The sequence below is a fragment of the Pelophylax lessonae genome, assembly GCF_965119305.1.
Source record: "Pelophylax lessonae genome assembly, chromosome: 8".
NCBI lineage: Eukaryota > Metazoa > Chordata > Amphibia > Anura > Ranidae > Pelophylax > Pelophylax lessonae.
The window spans coordinates 114,453,885-114,468,557 of record NC_138775.1 but is presented as its reverse complement, the minus strand read 5'-3'; the positions used below and the strand labels follow the sequence as shown (position 1 = coordinate 114,468,557).

The 14,673-nt window shown below is 44.4% G+C and overlaps 2 protein-coding genes across 2 annotated transcripts in view; one reads left to right on the top strand and one right to left on the bottom strand.

The window, feature by feature from the left end:
- DDX47 (DEAD-box helicase 47) overlaps positions 1–14,673 on the top strand; it is a gene marked incomplete at its 5' end in the record, with an annotated part of 626,288 nt that overhangs the window by 446,132 nt on the left and 165,483 nt on the right. The window lies entirely within an intron of this gene.
- On the bottom strand, positions 10,629–11,492 carry LOC309561641 (uncharacterized protein; the record flags this gene model as incomplete). The annotated part of the gene is made up of 1 exon (XM_082265637.1): positions 10,629–11,492. The coding sequence occupies one exon, from the start codon at positions 11,490–11,492 to the stop codon at positions 10,629–10,631; it is 864 nt and encodes a 287-aa protein (XP_082121763.1).

Here is a 14,673-nt window from a genome sequence, read left to right as displayed (position 1 = left end):
AAACCCTCAAGGACTCGGGATTACCCAGACCCACGGGGCCACCTACTGTGGGGTAGTGACTGAACCACCAGTGAGAGGAGCAATGCATCTCCGAGCCATTGAACATCAACAATGAAGTAAACATGACCTGTAGCCAGGCTGGGGGGGACCCACGGCCCCTAAGGGCCCCGGGTCAGCCCCAGTCCGCAGGGGGGAAAATCCCACCCTGAACCCATCAATATATAAGTCAAGCATATTTAACAACTTAGTGCGAATACCACCATAACAATAGAGGGACCCAGACAAGTCCCCCATAGCAGCAGAAGTGTAGTTGAGCCCACCGTCCGGCAAGTCTCTAGCGAGAGTGAGCAACGTTCAGTCGTGCTGGGAGGCCCGGGCGGAGCCCCGTCGCGAACCTCTGCGACGCTTCCCACCTTGCGAGGCGACCTGCTGCCACCGCTCAGGGCGTTGCGGCAAGGGAAGAGTACTCTGCAGTCTCCAGTCAGGAAAGTCTGTCAAGGGGACATCCAGGGCAGTACAGAAGCGTTGCAAGTCATCCTTGGTGCGGAGAACGGCCGACTTGCCATTCCTGGAGGCAGTAAGACGGAAGGGGAATCCCCAGCGATACACCACCTGGTGAGAGCGTAAGGTATCCAGTAGGGGGCGCAGGGAGCGCCGTTGCATAAGTGTCCGCCTAGACAGGTCGGGGAACAGAGAAAGTTGTGCGCCATCAAAGTCGATCACAGCCATAGACCGTGCAGCCTTCATAATGTCCTCTTTCACAGCATACTTATGAAGTTTGCATATGACATCTCGGGGTGGCTCCCCCTCTTTCGGTGGGGGAAGCAAGGCCCTGTGCGCTCTGTCAATGTCAATGGTATCAGGGGCTCTGTTTCCCAAAATTTGGCGGAAAATACCCTGAACAGAGGGGACCAGGTCAGGAGCTCTGGTGGCCTCAGGAAGCCCCCGAATGCGGATGTTCTGGCGTCTGTCCCTGTTCTCATAATCATCAAGCTGATCCATAAGTGTATTAAGGACAGTGTCGTGCGTGCTAGCAGCCTCCTGAAAGGAGGACAGAGAATGCAGTATATCATCCTGGCCGGATTCCAGGGAGGCCACCCTGTGTCCCAGAGCCTCAGTGTCCGCCCTCAGCCCCTCCAATGCCTGAGTGACCGACTGCTCCACCGTAGTGGTGATCAGGTGCACAATCTCCGTCCTGGTCGGCAAGGCCTTAATGTGGGCCTTCCAGTCCCAGTCCTCCTCCGTGTCTCCAGAGTCTGTGGAGTGAGGTGACACCGCAGTATATGGCAAGAAGGGGTTGGGGCTGCGCCCCTGTACCTGGGATAGCTGTATTCCAGAGGAGGAAGGTGGTCCCGGGAGCAGCGTGGAGGCCGGAGAGGATCGGGGCGCCGCCATCTTGGCCGCCTCGCGGCGGCTCCGAGGGGTTGCTGAGAAGAGATCGCGGAGGTCCGTGGAGCGTGCAGAGAGCCCTCCGGGGGGCTGGGAGGACGGTCGCTTCTTCGGTGGCATCGCCAGTAGGTAAGTAGATGATCGGTGGTCGCTACAGGTCAAGCGGCAGGCTCAGGGAAGCAGGAGCTCGCACGAGATGCGTCCTCACACCATCACGGTCAGGCCACGCCCCCCGTATTACATTCTTATGCAAATAGCAATTGCTATATTTTATACTAATGTGAATAAGGTAGCTGGACCAACCTTCTAGCATCTGCACTCAAGAGCACCTACCATTGACATACGGTCTTCAGAGAGTGAGCGCTAAAGCTAATACCCATGTCAAAACCAGCAAATGTTGCATATTGTAGCTGTATGCAAAGGGAGATGTTATCATATAACAGTGGTCTGCCACTATAAGCCGTAGGCCTATATATGCGTGTGCAAACACGCACACGTGCGCAAGGCCATGCATGCAAGCATGCCCACGCGCGCACGCGTCCACACGCATATGCTCACACATGGCCACACATGCATGTCCCTGCGCACACCTCCCCTGTTTCCCAGAGTGTGACTGAAGCAACCCTCCCTTTCCACAAGGGGAGATATACTATAGAGGATATGAAGTGAGAATCCTACTTCTTACTAGATACTTTGGAAAGGGCCAGGGGTAGCCCAGGTGTGCAATACACATAAGAGGAAGCCCCTATGAAAGAAACAAATTGGGGGGGGGGGAGTAAAAGGAGGAATAGGTACCAACTAGCTGATACACTCAAGCAACGGGCGTCCTTCATCACACTCTTAACTGTCCGTGTTCCCGTTCAACTCCCTTAAGCTGATTTAAAGGATCCCATGAACCTCTAAATCCTCATTCAAACCCCACTTTGGTGTTTTAGGTGGTGCTGAACTGAATCCCTCTGGTCCTGCCTTGTTCTTACCATTATCCAAGCTTTTGGAAAAGGAGGTGGCGTTCTTGGACGATGGGTAGACCTTACGAGTACCATCATCATCATAAAGTAGCCAATATTTCATAAAAGCTTCCTCAATTAATTCTTCCTTTTACCCTTTTTCTAGGAATTTTTTCTTGAGGGCCTCACCCTGTTCCTCAAAGTCCATCCTCCTAGTGCATGTCCTATACAACCTGCAGTATTGACCAAAGGGTACGTTTTTTATCCATCTCGGATGGTGGTTGCTTCTGGCGTGTAGATAGGAGTTTCCCTACACTGGGTTTGAAGTGGGTCTTGGAAATGATGCTCCCATCAGTTTCACCCCAGAGCTCGAGATCCAGGAAAACCAAATCGGTGTCGCTGATAACATGTGTAAAGGATATCCCATAGGTGTTACCTTCACAATGGTGCAAAAATCCTTCAAGTTTCTCGGCTGATCAGTCCCAGATGATTAAAATGTTGTCTATTTACCTGGCATAGAGGACGAGGTTCGTTCTGTAGGGATCATTGTTCCAAATGGAGTTCTCCTCCCAAAAGCCCATAAATAGGTTTGCATAACTGGGGGGAAAACGTGCCCCCATAGCGGTCCCTCTTACCTGCCTGAAGAATTCTCCTACATAGGTGAAGTAATTGTGTGTTAAAGTGTACTCTATGGACTGGACTAGGAAGGAGGCCTGCAGGGGATGTAGGTTGCTGCGGCCAAGTTAGTTATCGACAGCCAATAAGCCATACTTGTGTTCAATGGATGTGTACAAGGATGCAATGTCCAGAGAAACCCATTTGTATTGCTGGTTCCAGCGGATGGGTGCTAGAATCTCTAGCATGTGGTCCGAGTCCCTGACATATGAAGGCAATTCCGTCACTAGATCTTGGAGAAAATGGTCTATATAGCATCCCAAATTGCTAGCAATGCTGTCTATCCCAGCAATTATAGGTCTGCCTGGAGGATTCACCGCATCCTTGTGGACCTTCGGTATGTGATAGAAATGGGATGTTGTCGAAGCAAGAATAGATATTCATTTTTTGTGATGATTCTATCATTCACCGCTCTATCTAGAAGTACCTTCAAAGAGTTTTTATATTCTGGAAGGGGGTCTTTGTGGAGGGTCTCATAGGTGTCCCTATCATCCAGCAGCCTTTTGGCTTCAGTTAGGTATGCGGATCTGTCTTGGATCACCAGCCCACCGCCTTTATCGGCTTGTCTGATGATTACCTAATCTTTGTTTTTGATACTCCTAATGACCTCAGTAGTTGTTTCATAGTTTGAACCCCTTCCTCGATATCCGATCCTTTTTGACTCCGAATCCTGAATTTGGCATATGTTCCTAAATTCCTCCAAGACCACTTCATAAAACGTTGGGATAAAGTTCCCCTTAGCCCAGTGTGGAAAACATTTGGATTTGGGCTTAAAGTCTGTGTGGATCATATCCCTACTCCAACGTTTCAAATTCTATACCCAATTCTTTGCAGCTTCCTTCCTGCCATAGTTCCTCCAAGATGCCTAAAGTTTGATCTTCCTGCATCGGAGCGGCTCCTCCTGTTTGAACCGGGTCCTCCGTACCTTGATTGGTTCTACTCTAAGGGCATAATACCTTTTTAGAGTGAGGACTCTTACATATTTGTTGAGATCAACAAAGATATCAAAAATGTTAGGCAGGTTTTTGGGAGCAAAGTGAAGTCCCTTGCATAATAGGTCCAACTCTGTATCTGAAAAGACGGAGCTAGATAAATTGAAAATTTTAATAGTGGAATGCTCTTGTTTTATCCCCTTCCTATTTTGGGCTTTTTTACCCCCTCTCTTTCCTCTCTTCCTCCTCCTTTTCTTTTTCTCACCATCTGTCTCTGTGGGAGTGAGCTGAGGCGAAGTCTGGCTGCTGGGGTGAATCCCCCCCCCGCAGCCTCTGGTACTAAAAAAGTAGAGCTGTTATCTTGTAAGTTTTCCCCTTTAGAGCCAGGATCCGAATGATGTCTATCTCTTTCAGTGCCACTTGTTCCCATATCCTGCACACTCACTCTATTGTCACCATTGGTTGATGTAGGTGCAGGTGGATTATCTAGATGTTGTGATACTGAATGAGTACCAGAGGGTCTAACTGTTGGAATCTCCCGCCTAGTGTCCAACAAGGCCCCATTCTCCACCCTGGGATTGGGACCCCATTCTTGTTAGGGTTACCATTATTGCTTGTCATATTCTCATTATAAGAATTTTAACGCTTGGGTTTCTTATTGTGGTTAAACTTCCGTTTATTGGGGTGCCTATTTTGTGCCCTATTTTGCCCTTGATTCACATCACCACGGTGTCTAGGGTTGTAGGCCCATCTAGGGTTCTCCCCATTATAAACTCCCCTCTCTGTTTGTTTCTTCCAGCTAAACTCTCGCCCTTCTTGGTAATCTAGCCTGTCCCTCTCAAATTTACCTGATTTCTTCATGATCATTTCTGTTTCAAAGGTAACCATCTGCTCATTGATTCTCCCATCCCAGGTGTTAAAGGTGGCAATATCTACAAATGGGGCTAGCTCTTTATGTATGTCTTTAATATCATCACAAATTTTAACCAAATTTCTATTTCTCTGTGTGATAATTGATTTCAAGAGTAGCTTGTTGCAATCCCTTAGCCTTAGCCTTCACTCTCTGAAGCCCGTATGTCAATGGTAGGTGCTCTTGAGTGCAGATGCTAGAAGGTTGGTCCAGCTACCTTATTCACATTGATGTAAAATATAGCAATTGCTATTTGCATAAGAATGTAATACAATTACAGGGGTTAATGGGTCCTATAAATACAGTCATGTATCCGGCAATGTGTATATATATATATATATATATAATGTGTGTGTGTGTCCAGGGCGTGTTTGCGGGGTGCCCATAGTGTTCATTTACACTGAATACACCTTTAATAATAACAGATAAAAATTTTGTATACCGAATGTGTTGCACAGTAAATAATACAACCCATTTGTGGAACATTACTTTTAACATCTCCAAAAGTCCCTAGATTACGGTGTGAGCATCTGTGCTCATGAGACTTTCAGACAGGGGTGTTGCCTGGTGACATGAGGGAGGAGATGCTTTTGCCAGGGGCCGCTTAATGAGGATGAGATCATTGCCTGCATGAAGCATGTCTGTGGGAGACTTGGGGGCGGTCTTGTAAGATACAGCGCGCCTCTCGATGGGCGGTGCGCTTCTCAGCTATCCTCCCCTGTGTTTGCCTGTGCCTCGCCCAGCTGGGAGGGGCGCTGTTGAGGTTTAGATACTATTGGCCCATGGAAGAGAGGCTTGGAGCGCTCCACAAACTTCCGGGATCGGCGGTTTGCGTCCCACAGGCCGTGGGACGCTTATACCAGTGTATTACCCCTATTCTGCGATCTTGAACCCCAGAACGTGGCAATGTATTTTGGAGAGAATTTGCCCTGTTACTGAAGGTGCATCCTTAGATTGGGATCAGTGTTGGGGTAGTTACTCAAAAAATGTAACTAGTTACTTCTGTAAATTGTAACGAGATTACTTTATTAGTTACTGCATTTGAAAAGTAACTTCACTACTTATTACTTTACTATCCTCTTTCTTAATTGACCGTGTAGAAGAAGATACATGACACTCTTTCTGCATAGAGTTTATTGTATAAACACAGGCTTTGGGAAACATGAGAACAAAACCTGAAAAAACAGAATAAAACAAAGTGCAACAAAAAGTCATAAACTTCATCCCTCTCTATTCTTCGAAATAATGATTGTATTGCACGTCTTGGGTAACTCAGGAAAGTGCGTTCCTATAGCCTAGTAAAGTAGTGTAGTTACCTCCTATAGCCTAGTAAAGTAGTGTAGTTACCAATATTAGTATTGTAACTAGTTACATTAGTTTGTTACCAAAAAAAGTAATGTAGTTACTGTAATCAGTTACTTTGTAACTAGTTACCCCCAACACTGATTGGGATGAGCTAACAGCCGGGATGCCCATCGGATCATCTGGTGGTATGTTTTGAGTGATCTATCATGTCCCGTTCTACTTGTGTATATGAATGTCCACTCCCTTCTCTCTCTCCCCCTTCCTCTCTTCAGTGTGTGGTGCTAAAACTTGTATGTACAGACATTAGGTGCTGAGCTTCTTTCTGCTAGCCACCATTGAAGGGTAACCCAGGCTGATGAGTTAAGGGTCACAATCAGTACTTACTACTACCATTATTATCTTTTGATCAGGTTACGTCCATTGTAAAAACTATGCCTTGCATTAAATGCATGTTTCCTGTTGGCCAGGATAGTTGTGTATTGTTTTGCCTTTCTTCTCCTTTTTGAATTTGTTGCTTGGAGTCTGTCTTCTGATTACTGCATTGACTCTTGGGCTTGTGAGTAATGCGAACAGTGATATTAATTTGAATGGTTCTACCTGCAACTACATTCCAATCAAGTGCAACCCCAATCAGTTAATATCGGAATTTTTCCTTTTATGTTTTTATACATGTATGCATATATATATATATATATATATATATATATATATATATATATATATATATGTGTGTGTGTATATACATTTACGCATGCGTGTACACTATTCATGTATTACAGCAAGTTTATATAAATCTGACTACTCAGAATCTATCTGAGTATTGCCTTTGATTGTGCACTCTCCTGCCTCTTGGGTTATAGTTGTATCCACAATAGAAGGGAGCTTGTGGGTGGGCTCCTCATGCACACGCCCTGGAGTGGGAGGGACCTTTTCTAATTGCATCTGATCCACTGAGTCATTGTTCATTGTCCATTATGTAAAGCATGGGTTTAGACATGATTTTCAGGCTCTGAAGAAGAGGCGCTGCCTCGAAACTCGTAAGCCTGTACAGCAGGGGTTGACAAATTTGCCTGAAATCTAGGAGCCAGCTAAAAAAGTTAGGAGCCAGTTTTTTTTTTTTTTTTTTTTAAACTAACAACCAAGCTTTATTTAATAAAACGGATACTAAATTTACACATATATACGACTAGAACCCCACTCTCCTCTATAGCGCAATTGGATGGAAACAGACTGTCTGTCTCTTTCCATCCGATGCCATCTGATCCGATCCACGGGATGGATAGAAAATAGAACCACCATCCATCTGTTTTTGGAGGACAGGATCAGATGGCGGCAGATTACCGCTCCATAGGAGGAGAATGAAGGGTCCGATCAGGTCTGTCTGAAAAACTGACAGGCGGACCTGATCAGACAGCCCGTGTGAAAGGGGCCTTCGGCTGTGGCACGGCGATGAGGAAAAAAAAAAAAGATATATATATATATATATATATATATATATATATATATATATATATATATATATATATATATATATATATATATATATATATATATATATATATATATATATATATATATATATATATATATAATTTTTTTTTAATAAGAATTGAAAAAAAATAAAGATTTTTTTTTTTTTTTAATTAAAAAAAAAAAGAAAAAATTATAATAATAATAACCACACTCCCTGTCCACTTACCTTTAAGCAAAGGTAACTGGACAGAGAGATGAAGCCTGCAAAAACTTCCCATCTCCTTCCAAAGAGCAGATGAGAGGGAAGGCATTGAGAACATGCATTACTCCCGGCCACCACAAGAGGGCGCCAGTTCCCCTAGCCTCTCATCTCTCAGAAGAAGGCCGAAAAGCCGGGGCCTCAATTTTTGGATGGCGTGGAAGTCCGTGCACTCGGGAAAAAAGGTGGGGGCGCAAAAGGGACAGGACACCTCCTGCAGGGCACCCCAGGCGCCAGGTCGCTAATTCTAGTCGCAAATGCGACCTGGCGCCCGGGGATTGTCGAGCCCTGGGGGACGATTGAATTCTGATCTCGATGCTGAGGATCTTTTACTTTGTTTGATGTGCTTTTTATCAAGAACTCTTTTGTGAGTACTTTTAATCCATTATTTGAATAAACCTGCTTTAAGGATAATGCACTAGGCCGGTGCGCCCTTGTGTGTGTTTGTCGTTTCACAGTGAGAAATTAACTGCTTGGAGGTGAGGGGACATGTTGGGAGAGGAAGTAACGGACTGTTAAGGGGAGCAGCTGCTAATTCTTTGACGAGTAGGTCAAGCACAAATACTGTGCACCAGCTACTTTTGGTACTGTAATAATTCTGCCTGTTTTTATTGTTGGGAAGTTGCAGAGAAAAATGGTCGGGGAACCGAGTGAGACTGCCTTTGAGTAGCACAGGTGTAGGACAACTGGCCTGGGCCACCTCCCCGGGTCTGAGGAAACCAAAGAAACTTAAATAAATGGCTGCTTTGAGAACTAAACTGGGACCTACACCAAACGGGGAATGGGGCAACATGTCTGACATGCCTGTGAAGACCTGACCAGTAACTGGTAAACGTGTTAAATGTGACTGCCCCTGAGTTTTCTGAATACCCCTTAACATAGCTTTAAGGGGGTGGGCCGCAAAAATGGAAGGACTGCCAGGATCCTGAAGGGACCTGAAATGCTGAATACCTGAGAGATATAACTTGATAGTATTGAACGATAGGGACAATTCACTATGGCAATAGGCAGCGAAAGCCTTCACATATTTGACATCCCCAGGGGAACTACAAGGGTATAGGGACATGAACTTAACAAAAGTCTTCCAACCCGCAGTGTAAGCTTTGATTGTGTTTCTGGATAACGAAATATTAACCAGGTCAACCGCCTGGGCCCAGAGTGCAACTAATCCATGATCAGTAGGAAAAAAGGTGGTACCATCATGCCTACTGGATCTGCTTCTGGATGCTGTAAGAAAAATTGTGGGAAATTAAAACGAGATAAGGCGTCTGCTGCAATGTTGTCGTTACCACTGATAAATTCACCAAGGAAATTACATTTGTAAGTAAGGCCTAACCATGTCGACCTGCGTATAAAGGACATGATGATTAGGGACCCGGATCTACCCTGATTGATTTCAGCTGTAGCCACATTATCAGTAAAGAAAATCAGTGTTGCCAGACCAAAAAGGGCCCCACGTGACTGCTGCAGCAAGTATTGGGTAGATTTCGAACAAAGCTGAAGTCTGAGCAAAACTGGGAATGTTGAACACTTCTGGGGGCCAATGACTAGCCAACAATTGACGCCCACAAATGGCCGCAAAACCTACTGAGGCTGCGGCCTCTGAACACACTCTAGGGGGCCTAGTTGTAGGTTGAGGAATGAACATGGAAATACCATTCCATTCACATAGAAACTGGTCCCACATGAGCAAATCGGCTCGTGCATCAGCTTGCAAACTCATCAGTGAGTCAGCTTCCTGGTGCAGGGGAAGGAGAGCCAATAACCTTGAAACAAAAGATCTACCTGTGGAATAATCCTCATTGCAAAATTAAGCATCCCCAAAAGAGACTGTAACTCTTTTTTGGAACAGACCGGGGACCTAACAAACTTGTGAATGACCTGACAAGTTTCTCCATGGGCAAACTGGCAAGCATAAGATTGGTATCAAGAGTTATACCTAAAAACGAAATGCTCTTGGAAGGACCATCTACTTTATGGCCAGCCATGGGGACATTCAGGTCAGAAAAAAGTTCCGTTAGGGATTGAAGATCCCTAGGCGGCTGACCAGGTCTTTCTAATAACAGAAAATCGTCCAGATAATGGAAGACGCTCTGACAATCATTGAAATTGACCAGTATCCAATGAAGGGCCTGGGCAAAGGTATCAAACAACCAAGGGCTGCTCTTGGACCCGAAAGTCAATTTGGTGGCAAAATAGTAACGCTCACTCCGTTTGATACCATGCCATTGCCAGAGGGCCGGTTTGATGGGGAGCAATTTGAAAGCTTCAGAAATATCTGCTTTGGATAACAATGTACCCCTGCCTAACTGCAGAATGCACTGAATGCCCAGATCCACTGATGAGTATTTGAGAGAGAATTCTTCCGATGGAATGAGTGAATTAAGGCTTGGAATGTGCGACGAATAAGGAGCGGACAAATCATAAATTAAATGATATTTATTAGAAAATTTCCCCTTCACCACACCGATAGGGCTAACCCTCCACATGCAAAATGGTGATACGACGAAAGGACCAATTACAAAACCTTTGGCCATCTCTGCCTCCAATAGCTCATCAACAATAGGAGCATGACTGCCTGCCGACACCAGGTTATTACATTCAAAGGTCTCCGAGGGTAAAGTGATAAGGCCTGTGTGAAAACCTACAGAAAAACCCTCCAGCAGGAACTGTCTGAAAGCAGGGGGTGGATGGTGTTCTAAACAAGCCCCCAGAAAAGACACATTGACTCGGGTTAGTCAGGAACAACTAAAGAGCTTAACAAGACAGGCAGATTTGGGGTGTGCTCTGAAGCAATTAGCACAGAAATGCAGGAGCCTACAATGGTTATAGTTGCAGCCTGTGTAATTGTAATTATTGCACAACTGCGCCTTACCTAGGTAATTATTGGGCCTGCCCAGCTTGTCCACCTGACCCAAAACCCTCGTAGGGGATCCACTAGCCTGCCTAGTGGTACTGGAGTCAAAAGCACGGTCAACATTGGGATACCAAATAGTGGTGTGTGCGGACGATTGACATGTGCCACATACTGGAGATTTCTGGTTGGCGAAGTACCTGCAGAACAGCTCTATGTCAATGTTGCTCCAACAAGTAACCACCGGGAACTGAGCCCAGGTGGCCACCACTTTAGCTGAAAAGGACCGGTGGTAGTCATAAAATGTAGAACCACCATATCTGTGAGCCAAGTGCACTATCTTATCTAAATACAAATCCAATTCCTCCCTCCTGCCGGGGCTGACTGAGCAGATAATGTCCCTATAGATGCCAAATGCGAGAACGAATTCTGCTACATCCAGCTTGCGATTGAGCCTGGGATCCTTTGATTTAAGAATCATAGAGACCTCCCCGCAAGAATATGATTTGTTCTCAGAAACATCTTGGAAAGCTATGAGAAGGGAAGCCAGGTTTACATCTTTCCCTTCCAAAATGTCCTTTTTGATGTTGGCAGGGATGAAATGGGCCGGGGATACTGAAGGAAAAACAGTTAACGGTGAAGGAGCCGCCACAGGTAAAGATTTGCAGATATTACCTGCAGAAGTGCTAGGCTGCGCAGGAGCTGTGGGTGTAGGTGCCACTACGGTTGTAACCGGGCAGGTTTCCATTACCTCTATCCTGTTTTGTAACTGTAGCAATGATGAAGACAGAGTATTTGGGACTGTGTATCTGAGTGAGAGAGGTAAGCACAGATACGTGTTCAGCACTAATGGATGGGCATGGCTGAGATGGACTAGGGAACAATAATTTGAACAATTCCGCCTTCCTAGCTGTAACTGAAAAAGGAATGCTCCTGCGCATGGGATGGGATGCTACCCTGCTCCGAACCCCTAACCGGAGTAGGAGGGATAAAGGTAGATTTGTCGCTTTCAGATACATGCGACATGTTAGATCTGTGGAAAAAATAAACAATGACACCCCCTCGTGACTAATTATGTATGTTGATGATGTAGCTGCCACTTAGACCAAGGAAAGCAGAGCATGTGAGAATGTATCTGGTGACTGTACCCTAGTGTGTATGCAGTAAGCGAGCCCGAGTATCCTGTAGCGCCAGACCAGGCAATTAGAAACAAAACACTCAGGGCTAACGTACCTACAGACCGTGGTAGGTAGAAATAGGACTGTATCGTAATGAAACGTGCGACGTATGATATACAGACAAGGAGATTGTATGCGCTACAACCAATTAAAAACAAAACCTCAGCCTGTATGGAACGGTAGACGTGACAGGTCCTGGTACAGTGCCTTGCGAAAGTATTCGGCCCCCTTGAATTTTGCGACCTTTTGCCACATTTCAGGCTTCAAACAAAAAATATAAAACCTGTAATTTTTTGTGGAGAATCAACAAGTGGGACACAATCATGAAGTGGAACGAAAATTAATTGGATATTTCAAACTTTGTTAACAAATAAAAATCTGAAAAATTGGGCGTGCAAAATTATTCAGCCCCTTTATTTTCAGTGCAGCAAACTCTCTCCAGAAGTTCAGTGAGGATCTCTGAATGATCCAATGTTGACCTAAATGACTAATGATGATAAATATAATCCACCTGTGTGTAATCAAGTCTCCGTATAAATGCACCTGCACTGTGATAGTCTCAGAGGTCCGTTTAAAGCGCAGAAAGCATCATGAAGAACAAGGAACACACCAGGCAGGTCTGAGATACTGTTGTGGAGAAGTTTAAAGCCGGATTTGGATAGAAAAAGATTTCCCAAGCTTTAAACATCACAAGGAGCACTGTGCAAGCGATAATATTGAAATGGAAGGAGTATCAGACCACTGCAAATCTACGAAGACCTGGCCGTCCCTCTAAACTTTCAGCTCATACAAGGAGAAGACTGATCAGAGATGCAGCCAAGAGGCTCATTATCACTCAGGATGAACTGCAGAGATCTACAGCTGAGGTGGGAGACTCTGTCCATAGGACAACAATCAGTCGTATACTGCACAAATCTGGCCTTTTATGGAAGAGTGGCAAGGAGAAAGCCATTTCTTAAAGATATCCATAAAAAGTGTCGTTTAAAGTTTGCCACAAGCCATCTGGGAGACACACCAAACATGTGGAAGAAGGTGCTCTGGTCAGATGAAATCAAAATCAGAATGATGGAGACATATCCCAAGCGACTTACAGCTGTAATCGCAGCAAAAGGTGGCACTACAAAGTATTAACTTAAGGGGGCTGAATAATTTTGCATGCCCAATTTTCAGTTTTTATTTGTTAAAAAAGTTTGAAATATCCAATAAATTTTGTTCCACTTCATGATTGTGTCCCACTTGTTGATTCTTCACAAAAAATTACAGTTTTATATCTTTGAAGCCTGAAATGTGGCAAAAGGTCGCAAAGTTCAAGGGGGCCGAATACTTTCGCAAGGCACTGTATATAGAAAATGCACAAACAGGTCAGGACTGCACACACAAAGTATGTAGCTTGATACTTCAGGTGCAGAGCAGGCAGTGGAGATCACCCAGACTCCAGTATATAGAAAAACAAAATAGATCCAATCTTTAGCACCTTGTATATTTATTAAGGCTCGGTTCACATATATGCGATGCGGGAAGGCTGCGAAAACGCAGCCTGTTCCCGCATCGCACACGCACCCCCGGCAGTTCACACTGCCATATGCGATACGCTGGGGGTGTCAATGTAATCTTAACGACACCCCCAGTTTGATCGCATATCGCAGTGCGATCGCGCAGTTCGCACAGGATCGGATCGCACAAGTGTGAACCGCTGTGCGATCCGATCCTGATGCGGCAGCAAAAATGCCTCCTGTGCGTGTTTGCTGCGGGTGCGATGCGAATTTAGCCATACAAACTGTATGGCTAAACTCGCACCGCACAGCTGATCGCATGTAATGTCGGAGCAGTGCGCTCCGACATTACATGCGAACCCCGCACACGCAGAAGTGTGAACCGGGGCTAAGAGTAAAATACTCACAAAGGATACATCAAAATAACAAAAAATGTCAACGTTTCGTATCCATTAAGATCCTTCATCAGGAATAACAAGCATGAAAATCTGATTCTAATCAAATTCTATATATATATATATATATATATATATATATATATATATATATATATATATATATATATATATATATATATATATATATATATATATATATATATATATATATATATATATATATATATATATATATATATATATATAGCAACTTCTCTCATCAACTGGAAACTAGCATCACCTGGATAGTCTTCACTCAAAGAAAAGAAAAATAGAGACTAATCTTACAGCTAATATTCAGGAGACATATAATACAACAGTGTTACTGGGTATCCATATCATATACACATCTGAAAAAAAGAAACAAAATATTAAACAAATATTTACAAAAAAAGATGTAAATCATAATCCTTATTCAAACCTCTAGGATAAATAGTATAACCGACATGGACATTTAAGGATATTAACCATATATGTACTCTGACATGTGTAAAATCCTTTAATGTCAATAGTTTTCCCTATATGGGGATGTGTAAATGAAGTGCCCTTGATCATATTCGAGCATTGAACACAGGATAAGCAGGGGAAACAACCACTTTTTTTGGGACCTAAAAACGTACTCCCTTGACTTTCTCATTCTCATTGACTATATCCCTAATAGTTCTACCCCCCCCCCCCTATAGGATGATAAAGGAGGGGATTTAAACTCCTCAATATCAGTAAAAGCCTCTGCAAGGATTCTCCAGTGTCTTTTAATCACTTAATTAATCCATGCAGAGTGGGAATGATACTGTGAAACAAAAGGAATTCTCTTATTCTGC